The following is a 15281-nucleotide window of genomic DNA, read 5'->3' on the forward strand; positions in this document are numbered from 1 at the left end:
GAAGGTGAATCATCTCTCTTCTGAAGTACCTTTGAGCAGAGTGGATAGAGGCAGATGTGTAAGGTAGAGAGATGGGAGTGAAAGTTAGGTTGAGAACATCTGTGTCTGACTCAAGAAAGCTGGAAGGACTTCATTGCTAAGATTTCTGACTATTCAGTTAAGGACCTATAAAAACCTTGCAAGAGAAATATCTATAGAACTTGAAAGGAAGTGATTTATTTATTTTGATATAGTTTACTATTGAATAATTAATGATTTAATGATTATAAGGTAACAGAGGTATAATTCCTCACCACACCCACCACTCAGAAGTCTGTGTCCCTTCCTTCCAGTGGTAACTACCATAATTCTAAAGTCATCAATATGGGTTGACTACATTTTTTTTTCAAGTTCATGTGTTTCAATTTTTTATATTCCACATATGAAGTCACCCAATAGCTGTCCCTAAATTATTATTTTCTGTACTTCCAAGTTTGATATTGTAGGGCACAGATGCCTATCTTAATTAGGACTGTAGCTTGAGCTGGAGACAGTGAATGCTTTGGGGTAAGACATGTAGAAAATATTCCTTAAATTTGAGTTAAATTGTCCTTGACCACATAACCCATAGCAGCAAACTGTTCTTCCATTCAGTTATTTTATGTAGGCAACTGCTCTGTTGGTAGTTAATGTCCAGATTACTTAGATCATGGGCAGAGGATAGGTATAAAGTTTCATAACATACAGATTATTTTCTAATTTCTTTTAAGGTCTAGAAATATGGTCAAGGGCCAGTTCCCTCACAGGAACAATCAGAATTTGAACTTGAGGAGTTGCAACCCTGTTGATACTGGATACTTTCTGGAAGGGGCTAGTGGAAGCAGACAAAGGAAGTGGATAGGCAGTGACCATGGCAGCCTCCAATCTCACTTCCATGCACCCCTCATTCTTCCTGCTGATGGGGATCCCGGGCCTGGAACACCTGCATATCTGGATGTCCATTCCCTTCTGCTCAGCCTATACACTGGCCCTGCTTGGCAACTGCACCCTGCTCTTCGTCATCCAGGCTGACACAGCCCTCCATGAGCCTATGTATGTATTTCTAGCCATGCTGGCAACAATTGACCTGGTTCTGTCCTCTTCCACATTGCCCAAGATGCTGGCCATTTTCTGGTTCCAGGACAGGGAGATCAACTTCTATGCCTGTCTGGTCCAGATGTTCTTTCTGCATTCTTTCTCTATCATGGAGTCAGCGGTGCTGCTGGCCATGGCCTTTGATCACTATGTGGCCATCTGCAAGCCACTACACTACACCACGGTCCTGACTGGGCCCCTCATCACCAAGATCGGCGTGGCTGCTGTGACTCGGGCTGTGGCTCTGATGACTCCACTCCCCTTTCTGCTCAGACGCTTCTACTACTGCCGTGGTCCAGTGATTGCCCACTGCTACTGTGAGCACATGGCGGTGGTGAGACTGGCCTGTGGAGACACTCATTTCAACAACATCTATGGCATTGCTGTGGCCATGTTTATAGCGGCGTTTGACCTGCTCTTTGTTGTTCTCTCTTACATCTTTATCCTTCAGGCAGTTCTACAGCTTGCCTCTCAAGAGGCCCGCTACAAGGCTTTTGGGACCTGTGTGTCTCACATAGGGGCCATCTTAGCCTTTTATACACCTGCATTGATCTCTTCAGTCATGCACCGTATAGCTCGCTGGGCTGCCCCACATGTCCACATTCTCCTGGCCACTTTCTATCTGCTCTTCCCACCCATGGTCAACCCCATTATCTACGGTGTCAAGACCAAGCAGATTCGTGATCGAGTTCTAGGACTCTTTCTGAGGAAGGATGTATAAACTGGGAATGAGGAAGTGAGGGACAGAGGTTGAATGCTGGGTTGGGGGTGTGCCCATGGCAGGAAGCAGAAGCTTCCATAGCCTGCTTGTTTAGTGGTATCCTGTATCCTGATAAAATGAATACTCAACATTACCCTGAAATTCGGGAGTCGTGAGTCTGGCCAGAACTCATGAGTGTGAGCCATATGGACTTAACCTGTATCTCTACTGTTTGAAGGAAACCAGTACCTTTTGGTGACATCCAAACGCATACATTTGACTCAAGAGAATACTGTGAAAATTAGCTTTTATTTGTTTACATTTGTTGAGTTAGCTCCTCAGAATCTAGGAGAGAACCAAGATTTCATTTTTGGTCTGACTACATTTTTGGTCTGACAGTTGACATCCAGCCCAACTAAACAACCAATTTGGGGGAGCCCATGACTTTCCAAGTGCAACAAGCTCCCAATCTTTTTGCATGTGAAGATTTAAATGGATTCAGTGTATGTACCTTTACTTCTACTTACCTCTACTGACCTTTATTGTCCTGTATTACTAATTCTTTCCGTTAAGCACTTCACCAAGGCAATGTCCTGATTTTCCTCTAATCAACTTGTTCTACACATTAATAGTTTTTGTTCCCAGCAGCAATGTAAATTCTTTATGAATCCATTCTTCCAAAAAATTGTGATACTCAAGTCTGTGCCGAGTCTATACCAGAGATTGGGAATACATAGATTGTTATAGGAATGTAGAATTTATGACCTTTGATGCAGAATTAAATGTTAAATAAAATAGATTGTTTTAGGAATTTTCTAGTCTTCATACTCAGATTTGTTGGAGAAATGTGAAGTAGGCAAAGTAGCTGGTAAGTAGAAATACTAACGTTTCTCTTTTCATCACATGCCAGCATATACTGAATAATCCCTTTATCATTACTAACAATTAGAAGTTGTGTAGTTACAAAAGTCCTCCCATGCTAATTTTTAAACATGAGAGAGAACACCAGAGCATCTATCTGGCAGCATGTGTGATGCCAGGAATTAAACTTAGGACACCTCATGCCTGTGAGCCCAAGGCTCTATCCATTGTACGACCTCCCAGGCTGCTTCATGCATTTTTTCCCCTTCACGATTATTTCCCCCTGGTTTCATTGGGTGGCTCGTATTTCCTCAGAGATTACGGTTTGAAAAATTGTATCTTTTTGTCTCTGACTATATGTATTATGTGTGTAGAATAGCATCACTGAAATGGGGTACAGAAAGTGGGAAATTGTCAAGAGGGAATGGTAGTAATAAAAGCCTAGAAACTTACATGTGCACCTCTGTTCTATTTCTATTCTCATACTTGACACCAGAATGTATGAGAAATGAGATTATATTATCTCTAGTTCCTTTGTAGTCAGAATCTTATTTCTACTGAGGATAGTTGAGATAGGTGGAAAGGTTAACAACTAAATACTAGCAACACAGGAGAGCACAGTGTATTGTAAAAACGACTAAAATAACAGGACTGCCAGTCTTCAGATCCGTACCTGTCCACAAGGAAAAGAAATGTCTGTTTCCCATGTAAATCCAGGTATAAGGTTCAATAGCCAGGCAATACAGTTAAAATCATAACAGGGAGGGATTATATACAAGGAAAAAGTTAACCTTCTGTGCTTGCTTACTTGAGTTTGGACACCAACTAAGCATGAATGGGAAACGTGAGAAACTAATAGGCACAAATTTTTGCCTCACAGAGGGAATATAGATTTAGGGAATGATTGGTGCAGTTATTTGAGTCTCCTTTAAACAGCTCCCATCAGTCACTTGGACTTCTTAGCACTCCAAATTAGGATCCATAGTTGCATATCATCCATGGCGTAGCATGATAATGATTGAATGTAGGGTGTTGTGTGCCCAGTAATCTCACAGCTCCTTTATTTTTATTTAAAAAAGGAGACATTAACAAAACCATAGGATAAGAGGGGTACAACTCCACACAATTCCCACCACCAGATCTCTATATCCCATCCCCTCCCCTCCCCTGATAGCTTTCCCATTCTTTATCCCTCTGTGAGTATGGACCCAAGGTCATTGTGGGTTGCAGAAGGTGGAAGGTCTGGTTTCTGTAATTGCTTCCCCGCTGAACATGGGCATTGACTGGTCGATCCATACTCCCAGTCTGCCTCTTGTCTTTACCCAATAGGGTGGGGCTCTGGGGAAGCGGAGCTCCAGGACACATTGGTGGGGTCGTCTGTCCAAGGAAATCTGGTCAGCATCATGCTGGCATCTGGAACCTGGTGGCTGAAAAGAGTTAACATACAAAGCCAAACAAATTGTTAAACATTTATGGACCTAAAGGCTGGAATAGTGCAGATGAAGTGTTGGGGGAGGTACTCACTGCAGACTATTGTGTACTTTTGCCTTCAGGTATATATTTTGCCCTAGTTTATGGATACGTGTGAACATAGCTCTATCTCCTAACAAAGTCCTTTATTCTTTATTGCTGCTCAAGCAACAAACAAAGTAAAATCTGTGTTGTTACTATTTTTAATCTCATTAATTTAATTTATTCAACTTTATGAGACACAGTTTCAAAGTGTGCGTTACTGAAAATGCACATGCGTGTATAACACATTGCTTCTTTATTTTGCATGTCAACTGTTTTAGCTGGTATAGGAGTCAGCTGTGAGAAGCCCCCAAAGAATTCAGGTGTGTGTAGAATTGCCAGTAAGGGTTGAGTTTTATTTGAGGAAGCCCTTTCTAATTTAGAAGTAGCCCCTTGCTTATTTTAGTGGCTTGAACTCTGGAGTATTACATTTTAGAAATGCCATTTTTTAAAAAAAACCCGAGGTGATACATATGTTAAATATTTTGATTGTGGCAGTTACTGCAAAATGTATACATGTCAAAATAACACTCATGATTTAAATATATACAATTTCTATTTGTCGTTATTCCTCAAAGATGTAAAGAATCCTATTGTTACATACCATGTTAACTTGAGTTTACCCTCCTGCTTTTTCATTTTTTTGGGCTTGCTTCTATATATAAAAAAAAATACCTATATAAGCCAGTCAAATGATTGTATTTGTTGTAGGATGCCTGGACTCTTTCTCTAACTCTGACTATAAAAGAACACTGAACGGGAGCCTTTTCAGCTCTAATTCCCAGGAGTGATATACTTGATTATTTACTTCTTCCAAGAACATGGCAGCTCTATAAACTTGTTTCTCGTCACTTCTCACCTTTGCCCAAGGTCATGTGCGTCCAAATGAAGCAGAAATGACTCCTTTGACTCACACAGGTTTTTAAATTCAAGAAAATGAGATCCGTATATCTGTCTAGAGAGAATGCTTGGATGGCAAAGGGAAGAACTGGATTTAGTCCATAACATCTGCCCCCTGGTTACATCTCAAGAGTCATCGGGGTGAAACCTGTTTCTCTAGGAAGCCAGGCTGTGAAGAGGATGCACAGAATATACCTGAGCTCAGAAGCTTAGCCTAAGAGCAAGGAAGCAGGGAGAGCCTCCCCCTCATGTGGCTCCTCCCATGAATCTTCCCCCATCTTGGGAGAATCCACCCACACCCACTACAACGAACAAGGAAGAAGGCAAGAGAAATTCCTGCAGGGTTGTTAACCTGCAGCAGACTGAATTAAAAATTGTGAAGAAAATGTTATTAAAGTCAATGGCATTTAGCTGGAAGTGCTATCTTCTGTGATTCAGTTTCTGTGTTTTTACTCTAAGTGACATTCTAGAGGATTGATGAAGGAAATCTAAAGTAAATCCTGTCTTTGCATAGCTACATCAGACTATTTTACTTAGGTAAAATGTAATAAAAGAAAATCTTTATAAAGGTGTTTATAGTTTACTACCATAAGACTAAGTGAAAAGGATGTACAGGAAAACTGGGTTGTTGGTAGGACTTCTCACTGCAAAGCAAACACAGTGAGGGGTTTTCTAAGGACAAGGCTGTGTTCTTAAAGTGGGTGGTTGAACACCTGGTCTGGACATAGATCAGTAAGTAAACTTATAGTCTTAAGGTCTGTAGTTTCTTTTCCCTTAAGTAGGAACAAGTAGGTAGCCCACACATGCCAAGGAAGCTATGTTCCTAGAACATAACTTTTCCCCAATGAACTGTTTTCTGTTTGGCACTGGTCTCTAGGCACTAGGACCTCTGGGTTTGGCAATGTACTCAAATTACACAGGGTAGTGAGTTGCTTTACCTAAAACCTGAGAAAAGTTTCCGTTTTTCCTCTATCTGTAAGGTTAGGCTCAGGATTCTTGAGTAGACAGGAATTTTGGAACTAGCTCAAGGTTTAAGCTAACTTCCAGGAATCAGTTTGTGATGATATTCTGATTTTTCCCTTCCTGTGTGTGAGAGATTTGAATTATACCTCTGGCTTAGTCACTGGCTTCCTTAGATCATACTTTCAAAATGCTGATCCATTTTTAACCATAGGTCAGCCATGTTAATCTTGATTTTTATAGCAGATTGAGATTGTACAGTCTAAAAGATTTTAGGACTAATGTGTACATACACCAGGACTTGAATACTGGGAAGGATTGTGAGGGATTGCTTCACTCTATCTTTATGCGTTACCAAAAAATGTCTGTAGATTTCTAACCTGAAGTAGTTACACCCTTATGAAACTGGTCCATAAGAACTGTAAGTAGGACTTGACTATAACAGGATCGAATTATGGCACTAAGAAAGTAATTTGGAAGTTTGAATCTACCATGAGGCCTCTATACATTCTCCTTAACTTTACCTGGACTTAATGTCAAGAATCTCATTGTCTTCCTCCTATCATTTTTCTAATATGACTGCTGTTCTTTACAGATTATCTTAACATCTTTCTCTGAATCATCCACCTCATTCAGTTAACTACCATCAGGAAAAGAAACAGGATATTTCACACCAGATTTTATCTATTTAAACATGGAATGACATATTTGAGGACTGATGGGGTTTCATTCCAAGTCCCATTAGGTTAAGAGTTCTCATTTATAATTCCTCTATCCTCAAAAGACTTTTATAGGGCAGTTAAATGACTGGAAAAACAAATCTTTTAGAAACTTAGATATGGAATTTGTCAACATTTTTCAAAAAGTTAGAATATAATTTTACCTTCTTGAAACTCAACACTCTAAAGCAAAACTAGAAACCCTTTATCAAAAAGCCAGGAACCATTTATGATCTGTATGCTTAAGTTTTATGGGGACCAATAGAAAGATCTCGGTTGTATGGAAGTCAACCCTGGCTTCCGTTTTCAGAATATTCATGGTCAGAATATTCTTCAGCATTTTCTATAGACTATCTCTACAACTCAAGCAGGACCCATGCAATTGTCTTACACTGGCTTCCCCAGTCGCAGCCCTTTTTCTCCTACTACTGAAAGTCTGTACGTTTTACAGATGCAGAACAGTCACTTGGGTTGGATCCCTGGCTTAAGAATGTGAAGAAGCCTCTCTCTAATCTGTTTGGTGCGGACAGCATAAACGACTGGGTTGAGGATGGGTGGAATGAGGAGGTAAAAGTTGGCCAGAAGGATATGGATATGGGGAGGCACATGATGACCAAAGCGGTGCGTGAGAGAGGAGACAGCGATGGGAATGTAGAAGACAAGGATGGCGCAGATGTGAGACCCACACGTCCCTAGGGTTTTAAGCCTTGCCTCCGGGGTAGCCAAGCCCATCACAGCTCTGAGAATCATCACATAGGAAGCAGTGATGGCTAATGAATCAAGGATGAGAACCAAGAAGCCAATCCCCATTCCATACAAGTTGTTGACAGCCGTGTCGCCACATGCTAATGTGACCACGGCCATGTGTTCACAGTACGAGTGCGAAATGATCTGGGTCCGGTAAAGGGGCAGTCTCAGACGAATCATGAGGGGCAGGGGCCCAATGTAGAGTACTCCACGCAGGAGGGCAGCCATGCCCAAATGACTCACCACACCATTGGTCAGCACTGTGGTATGGTGCAGCGGGTCACAGATGGCCACATAGCGATCAAAGGCCATGGCTAGAAAGATACCTGACTCAACAGTGGCGAAACAGTGGATGAAGAACATCTGGGCCAAGCAGGCCTCCCAGCCTATGCTGTGGGCCCCAAACCAGAAGATGGCTAGCAGCTTGGGCATGGTAGATGTAGACAGGATCAAGTCAATGATAGCCAGCATGCACAGGAAGTAGTACATGGGCTGGTGCAGGCTGCGCTCTATCTTTACCACAGCCAGGATGGTCACGTTCCCCACCACAGCCACTAGATACATAGAGCTGAAGGGGATGGAGAGCCAGACGTGCAGGGGTTCCAGGCCTGGGATGCCAGTGAGCCAGAAGGAAGTAGGAACCAAGCAGGCATTGTTAGACATGACTATGTTCAAGAGTCTGGGGGTTGTCCAGGAAACAGGAACTCCTGGTTTTTGTCGTTGATGACTCCTCTAAGTGCTGTTAGTCCACGGTTTATATCAATAGAACCATTGGATTCTTATTTCCATCTTAAGCAAGAGGTGTAACCTATAGAGAAAAATTTCAACTCTACTTGATATTTCTTGTATGAAAGAAAACAACACATTAAATTACATAGGGGTAAAAGCAGTAATAGGAATGCTTGTTATTTCTACTGCTAATTTGCCCCACTCTGTTGAAGTCACCCCACCCCAATTGTTCATCCTTGTTGACCCAATAATATTGCTTTGAGAAGAAATTTCCCAGTGGAAAACAAATGTTTTCTGTGCTGCAGTTAAATGTTTTCTGTACTGCAGTTAAGTGTAAAGTCACATAGTGTGTTCTACATCTGTGCCAGCATCTGCTTTTTCCCCTGACAGTAACATTAACAGTTAACAGTTTACAACTGCTGACTGTAAATTCTAGTGAAGAGCTAACTCAGTATGCATATAAAAGATAAAGCATTCTTTAAATTCTAGTAATCTAATGAGCTCAAGTTGGGCTTTGGCATCTTTATATCATTTTACAGTGAAGGGGTAGCAGAAAATAAATTATCCAATGCAATTTTACTAACATATGTGTGCTACATAGAAATCCTGCAATGTAAAAGCACATCATTTACAGTTTCTTCCTTTCATATATGAGAAAGATTGTCTTAAAAAAGGCCAGAAATTTTAAAATCTTAGTTATCTAGATACAGTCCAATCTATTAAGGGTACAGTTTACTATTATTAACTTGCTGATACTGTCAAATCGTATGGACTTCAAAGATGTCTGGCATAGTATAAGTTTCAAAGAAAACTCATCCTTATTTAAGGTTACCCAGAATTCATGGTTTAGATCAGATGGACAAAGTTCCTTGAGTAAGGCTTATTCTAAGAATAGACTATTAAACTTTTGGTGATTCTAGATGGTGCCTATTATTTGACATGGGATATGGAAACGAAATCTTGGAAGATCTCAATAACATTTAATGGTTGCACATAAAGATTGATTACGCAGACTTTTTATGGAAACAAACTGAGAGGGAAGGGGAAGACAAGAGAGGAAGATACTTAAAAGCCCTGCTTCATCACTCAAAGATGGGGATTGAACTCCTGTAGGTAGGAACCAGGGAAGCGGGGGGCGGGTGGGATTTGAGCCCAGGTCCTTGCATATGGTAATGTGTGTGCCACCCAGCCCTACTAACACCTTTTAAGGACCACATCCTTCTTTGTCTATTCTTTGAGGAGAAAAGATGAGCACACTGAAGACTGGCCACTGCTTGTAATAACCTTGTCTACTTCTTGCCCGTCTGTCCCTCAGACACTTTCAGAATCTTATCAATGGTTTCTATTGCTTCCCAATTAGAGTTCAGAAACTGCAAATAAAGTCTTGCCTTGGACATGCCCTCATCTTCCCCATCAGATCCTCAGTAGAAATCAGCACATTTCAGAGTCCCCACACTCACACTTCAGTCATGGTTTTACTGAGATCCCCACTCTTTCCTCCGCCCCTATTGCCTCCAGAGGTATCGCTGGAGCTCAGTGCCTGCACTACAAATCCACTGCTCCTGGTGGTCATTTTTTCTTCTTTTCTTTCTATTTTTATTTGACAGAAATTGAGGGGAGGGAAGATAAAGGAGAGAGAAAGACACCTGCAGATCTGCAGAGGGAACATTTCATGAGTAGTGAACCAAGTGGGATGTGGGGGCTTGAACCCGGGTCCCTGAGCATGGTGATATGTGTACTTAACTGGGTGTGCCACCAACCAGCCACCCCCATTCTTGGTTTTTACCCAGAGAAATTTCCCTATCCTTCAAAGCTTATCCCTATCACCCCTCTTCTACAAAGTTTTTTTTTTTTAGTCTTTCATCTTACTAGAGTAAAGCAGTCACTAAGCTGCTTAAACGGTCTCCCCCCAACTGCAATGACAGTTCAAATATTCTTGCCTAAAATATAGAGAGAAATTACAAGGACTGGGGAGATAGCATATGGTTATGCAAAAACACTTTCATAACAGGTACTAGTGGCCCCAGGTTTAATCCCCAGCACCACCTGAGCTGAGTAGCTCTGGAGAAAAAAAAAGTTGTGTTTCAATAGTGTTTCAATAGCAAAAACAAGCATAGGAAATTACCCTAACTGTCATAATTCCTAATCCATGTCCACACAGCTATTTTTACATACTTGCTTATTTCTCAGTCATTGAGCGCTGGGAAAAATTGAGTCTTGTGAACTTTAAAATGGCTTACAAGTGTTGCTTTATATGAAAAAAAAATTCTCACTTTGGAAAATTCTGTTAATTGAGTTAATAGGCTGATAAGCGATAACGCGCATGTGAAATTTCTTCAGGGGTTGAATAGAGGGGAAGCTTCTGTGGGTCTATAGAAGAGATGGAAAGGTCTGGGAGTCAGTACACTCCAATGATCAGCTCGGGGCACAGTCTTTGCCATAACAAACTAGATTTCCCTTCCCGAGTTGCATCTTAGTTTGGATAAGTTGTTAATAACCTCTTCACTTCCATTTTTTTTTTAATGGATAATGAGGAAATCATTGAGCATAGGTAAAAGTAGAGAAAAAAAACACGGGGAAAGTGTGAGGCATTCAGTACAGGATGGCAACTTCCTTTCCCCAAAATTCTTCCTTTTGCTGTTAGTTTCCTTTATCTGACATCCTTTTAGGATGTCTCAAGAATTCTCTAAAAAACTGATAGACCATTCTACAGCAGGATATAGTTCAATTATGCACCATCAGATTAAGTTTAGGCATGAGCAGTCAGCGCAAAAATCATCATTGTCTATACAGTGGACTGAAACCCAGATTTCTAATTCTGATTTATACCACACCTACTTTAGTCAATCAGACTAGTAAAATTTTAAGATGGGACAAAGACTGTGGGCTAAGTAATATACCTACCAAGGTGACAATTGCTATCTGAAGTAAATTGCACACTAAATTGTGGTATTCTCAATTATTGCCATGTCCAAAGCATTCCAGAGCAATATTGTATCATCCCCCTTAAGGGCATCCTTACCTAGACATTGGTGACAAGCCTGCAAGTCCTCAAAGAGGCATTGTGATGGGGCTGAGGCTCCTGAAAAATGGTTGTTATGTTGAGGTAAACATGGATTAGATCCAAGCCAGACAGATTCAAATACTAACTCGTTTCCAGCTCTGATTTAAGGATTGCAGTATTTTTTTCTATTCTGTTTCCCAGTCATGGAATGAAGGGAGCAATAGCTACTTTGATGTTCATGGATTAAATGAACTGTCTGTTAAGTGCGCTGCCCACAGATGGTCAAACAGCCATGTGCCTGGCCTCTGCAATGGACACCATATGTCTCTTCGCTGCCCAGCCTTCCCTCAGTTCTTTGGCTTCTTCCAGGGAACACAAGCACTAGGGTTACTTACATATGACCTCGGTGTCTCCCAACTATACGGATTCACCTGCAAATATCCAAAGAGACCTGCTGAAGGAGCCAGGATCATTAAGTCAGGAGAAAAGTTTGCCAGAGGAGAGGCAAAACCTAACCAGGCTGAAGTCAGTATTTCCCCTCAGGTTCTAACAGGCAATACATGGCAGCATTCTCTCCAGTTTCCCCTCTTTGGCTCATGATCCAGGACCATGATCCAGCCCAGTTTAAGCTCAACTTACTCTACTTTTCACTTAACACCTGGAAGAGACAAATCCTGGTTGGATCAAAAGACAAAAAGCGTCCAGAATTTGGTGTCTGTTTCTTATGACTGAGCCTTCCCCCCCCCCCCCCGCCCCCGCCCCATATCTCTGGAATGTACTCAACCATGGGGGGCATGCTGTTCAGAGTTCTAGACTATTCTTTGTAGTGGCTACCTCTTCTAAAGTCTAATGATTTTGTTCAATCATGAGTCTCTCAGCCGTTTTCTCCTGTGTCCTCTCTTTATCCAGGTACTGAAAATAGCCAGCTATGTCCTCAGGGTGGCACAGAGAAACCTGCAGCATTTCCTCAGTGGCCTTCATTACTCCCCTCTTGGGAGAAACTCTTCATTCCTCAGCCCAATCTACACCCTTCCAGGATTAGAACGAACTACTTCCTACTCTCCTGCTGGGGCCCTTGGGTATTTCCAGGTGCTCAACATCCTTCCCCTCCGGGTGAGAAGTATGTGAACTCTCCAAAGGAGTTCAGAGAATAAAAAGGGAAAAAAGCCATCAGGTATTGGTACAGTCAATATGAATACTTGGTTTTTATTAATCCATAGCTTATATTAAAAACACTATTTGGCTTCAAAAACTAAGTATTAACTATAACATCCTAATTTTTATCCTATTCCTGTTACTTTTCATTCATGCTTGCTTAAAACAAACATTTGCAGGCAAATATCAACACAAGCTGTGTACCTATTTCCTTGTCCACTTTAACCTACACTTTCTAGGGTAAAGAAGCCAAGATTCAATTTTCAGTGTAATACAAAGACATTTGTCCATGTTCTTCTGGTCAACCCATGAATACAAAGGCAGGCAGGGGAAGTCAGGAGTTCGCAGAGGACAGCAAAGCCCAAGAGGGAAAGGATGAAAGTTGGTGGTCTCTCTCTGCTCCCACCCCAGTCCTATTAGCTGAGGGCTGTAAGGCCTCTAACCTCCCCCTTCAGTCCCCAGTTCTGAGTCACCTGGAGTCCAAAGATTCTGCCTTCTCAGACTTTGCCTTCACTGCTCACACCAAAAATACTAAAAGTGGCCTCTCTTCTCTATCCCAGATGGGAAAGGAAATTGGGTGTCTCTCCCAGTTACTTGCAGGCTTCAAGAGTGCTGAATGACTTCCAGAGGAAAATAAGCTAAAATTCCACCTCTGGCTTATCACATCTGCCTGAGCTTCACCTCCCAGGCTTTTGAGAAAGATTTGCAGGTCAAAATGGCCCTAGTCTTTTCGCTCCCAGAGCGGCAGGCTGGCTTTGGTTTTCACTTCCAGCATGGCAAGACACAGATGCCAGAGAACAAGGGACAAGCAAGCACACTGGTTTTCCTTTCTCGCAGCTGCCTGGTGGTGACAAAATTTAGGTATTTGGTCTTCCAGATATATTCTTACAGTATAGCTGGATGCTCTGGGGTAAAGCTTTGTAAGGGTTTTCTTGAGCAGATTTTGGCTTTCCTGCCATGATTCCTGCCATGATATGTGGGTACACTTACCGCGTACACTTAGTTCTTAACAGTCTATCAGTAGGCCATAATTTTTAAAATATTCCTTCAGTGTTGGGGCTTAGTGCCAGTGCAATCTCATGCTCCCAGCAGACTATCCCTTCTTCACTCAGAAAACACCACTCCATTTCCGAAAACTCCCCTTGGTGCCATGGATCATGTCCCCATGTGGTGCCAGAGACTCAAGCCCAGTTCCCACTTCCTGGTTAAAGTGTGCGCTCTGTATGGTGAGCTATTTAGGCCGAAGACATGCCATATTCTAAGTGACTTTCACACACACCAGTTTCCCACAGTCCTGTAAGAACATTTATGCACTTGTCCAAGACCACACAGCATGCCAGTCAGTGTTCAGCCAGAACCAGAGCCAGTAGATTTAAAGCAAGGAGTTTGTAATAAACAATTGTGGGTACTAACAAGGTGAGTTGGAAATCTGTAGTGTAAGCCACTAAGAGGTATGAACTCTTGGACAGGAGCTATTCCTCACAGGTTCAGTATCAGGGAGGTGCTTCCAGTCCATTCTCAAGACTTTCAGCTAAAGAAAAACTCATCCAGATTATGTGCAATAATCACCCTAAAGGTCAACTGATTTTGAACTTCAATCACAGCTACCAAACAGCCACACGACAACAAAATCTGCATTTGACTCACTGGGGACAATGGCAGCCACACAAAATTGACAATCACCAAGTTGGGGTTGGGATTTAACCCAAGGAGTTTAACTCCAAAGTTCCACTATCCAATTCTCCACCCCTCCCCCCAGACAGTCCCTGCAGACAGACTCCACTTACTAGTTAAGGTCACTGGCAACTTTTCAGATTAGGTCTCTGCCAGAGACATTTCATGGGCCACAGCCCACCAGCAGCTGGTGCAGTGAGTCCCTGCCAGGTGTGGAGTCACATGGGCTACTTTACACGTGTGCTCTCCAGCTTTCAAGTAGTGAGTGATAGGATGTCAATGATAGGCAGTCAGAGAACTTAGTGTCTTCAGTTTGACAGCGAAGGATTTTTCTGTGTATGGATTCAGTATGAGAAGGCATTAGAGTTAACCATTCCCACTAACCAGTGGGACCACCTGGGTAAAAACAAACACCAGGACACAATAAACAAAGCTTTTGGAAAATCCTGACTATCCCTAGATCCCTGTAGTAGCTTAGTAAACTAAGTACAGATAAATAGTTTAGGCCCACCTCCCTAGGCCACCAAGTCAACTATGCAGACAGAACAGAGACTTACAAAAGACAGAGGTAGATGCCTTTGTCAAACCCAGGATCCCTGTAAAACTGAAGAGCTAGAGAGGAGAGTGCTGGGTGCAGACCCTAGGTGGTGGATCTGGAGGGGAGTCTGCAGCAAGGACGGAGGTTCTGGAACTGAGTGACAAGCTGAGCTCCTGGAGGCCAGGAAGTCGCAGCTCTGAACGTTGTGGGAGTGGGGAGTGGAGTTAAATTTGACTGTTACTTTGGGGACACGCTCCTTTTACCTGCCTTTACCTTCTCCTCCTTCCCTCAAGCCATTTGAACCATTCAAAAGACTCAAAAATCTTTGTTTTAAAGATTCTATTTACTTATTGAGAAAGGAGAGAGAAAGAACCAGACATCACTCTGGTATATGTGCTGCCAGGGATTGAACTCAAGACCTCATGCTTGACAGTCCAGTGCCTTTATTCATTGCACCACCTCCCTGGACCACAGACTCAAAAACTCAAAAGATCTTTCTATCAGGATTTCCTACACCAGCCCTCCAATGCACGAACACAGTGGTGGGAACAAGAGTCAGTTTCTGTAATCTGCCAGACATGATGCACCGACCGCGTTAATGTATCCCCATCAGGGCACTGAACAAGGCCGTCATAGCAGCCACATCTGGCAGATGCTAGGGGCTGCTGG

At 42.3% G+C, this 15281-nt stretch overlaps 2 protein-coding genes across 2 annotated transcripts; one reads left to right on the forward strand and one right to left on the reverse strand.

Moving 5' to 3' along the window:
- Window positions 1-889: 889 nt before the first annotated feature.
- LOC103117460 (olfactory receptor 52K1-like) lies at window positions 890-1834 on the forward strand. The gene has a single exon (XM_007527517.2). The coding sequence runs from the start codon at window positions 890-892 to the stop codon at window positions 1832-1834; it is 945 nt and encodes a 314-aa protein (XP_007527579.2).
- Window positions 1835-7227: 5393 nt separating this feature from the next.
- LOC103117492 (olfactory receptor 52M1-like) lies at window positions 7228-8178 on the reverse strand. Its single transcript, XM_007527552.2, has one exon. It carries the CDS (start codon window positions 8173-8175, stop codon window positions 7228-7230), a length of 948 nt encoding a protein of 315 aa, XP_007527614.1. The 5' UTR covers window positions 8176-8178.
- Between the last annotated feature and the right edge of the window lie 7103 nt (window positions 8179-15281).

This window comes from Erinaceus europaeus, chromosome 17, assembly GCF_950295315.1.
Source record: "Erinaceus europaeus chromosome 17, mEriEur2.1, whole genome shotgun sequence".
Classification (NCBI taxonomy): domain Eukaryota; kingdom Metazoa; phylum Chordata; class Mammalia; order Eulipotyphla; family Erinaceidae; genus Erinaceus; species Erinaceus europaeus.

What these genes read in the sequence shown, in the direction of transcription:
- LOC103117492 (XM_007527552.2), bottom strand. Translation starts at nt 8,175, where the DNA reads ATGTCTAACAATGCCTGCTTGGTTCCTACTTCCTTCTGGCTCACTGGC.
- LOC103117460 (XM_007527517.2), top strand. Translation starts at nt 890, where the DNA reads ATGGCAGCCTCCAATCTCACTTCCATGCACCCCTCATTCTTCCTGCTG.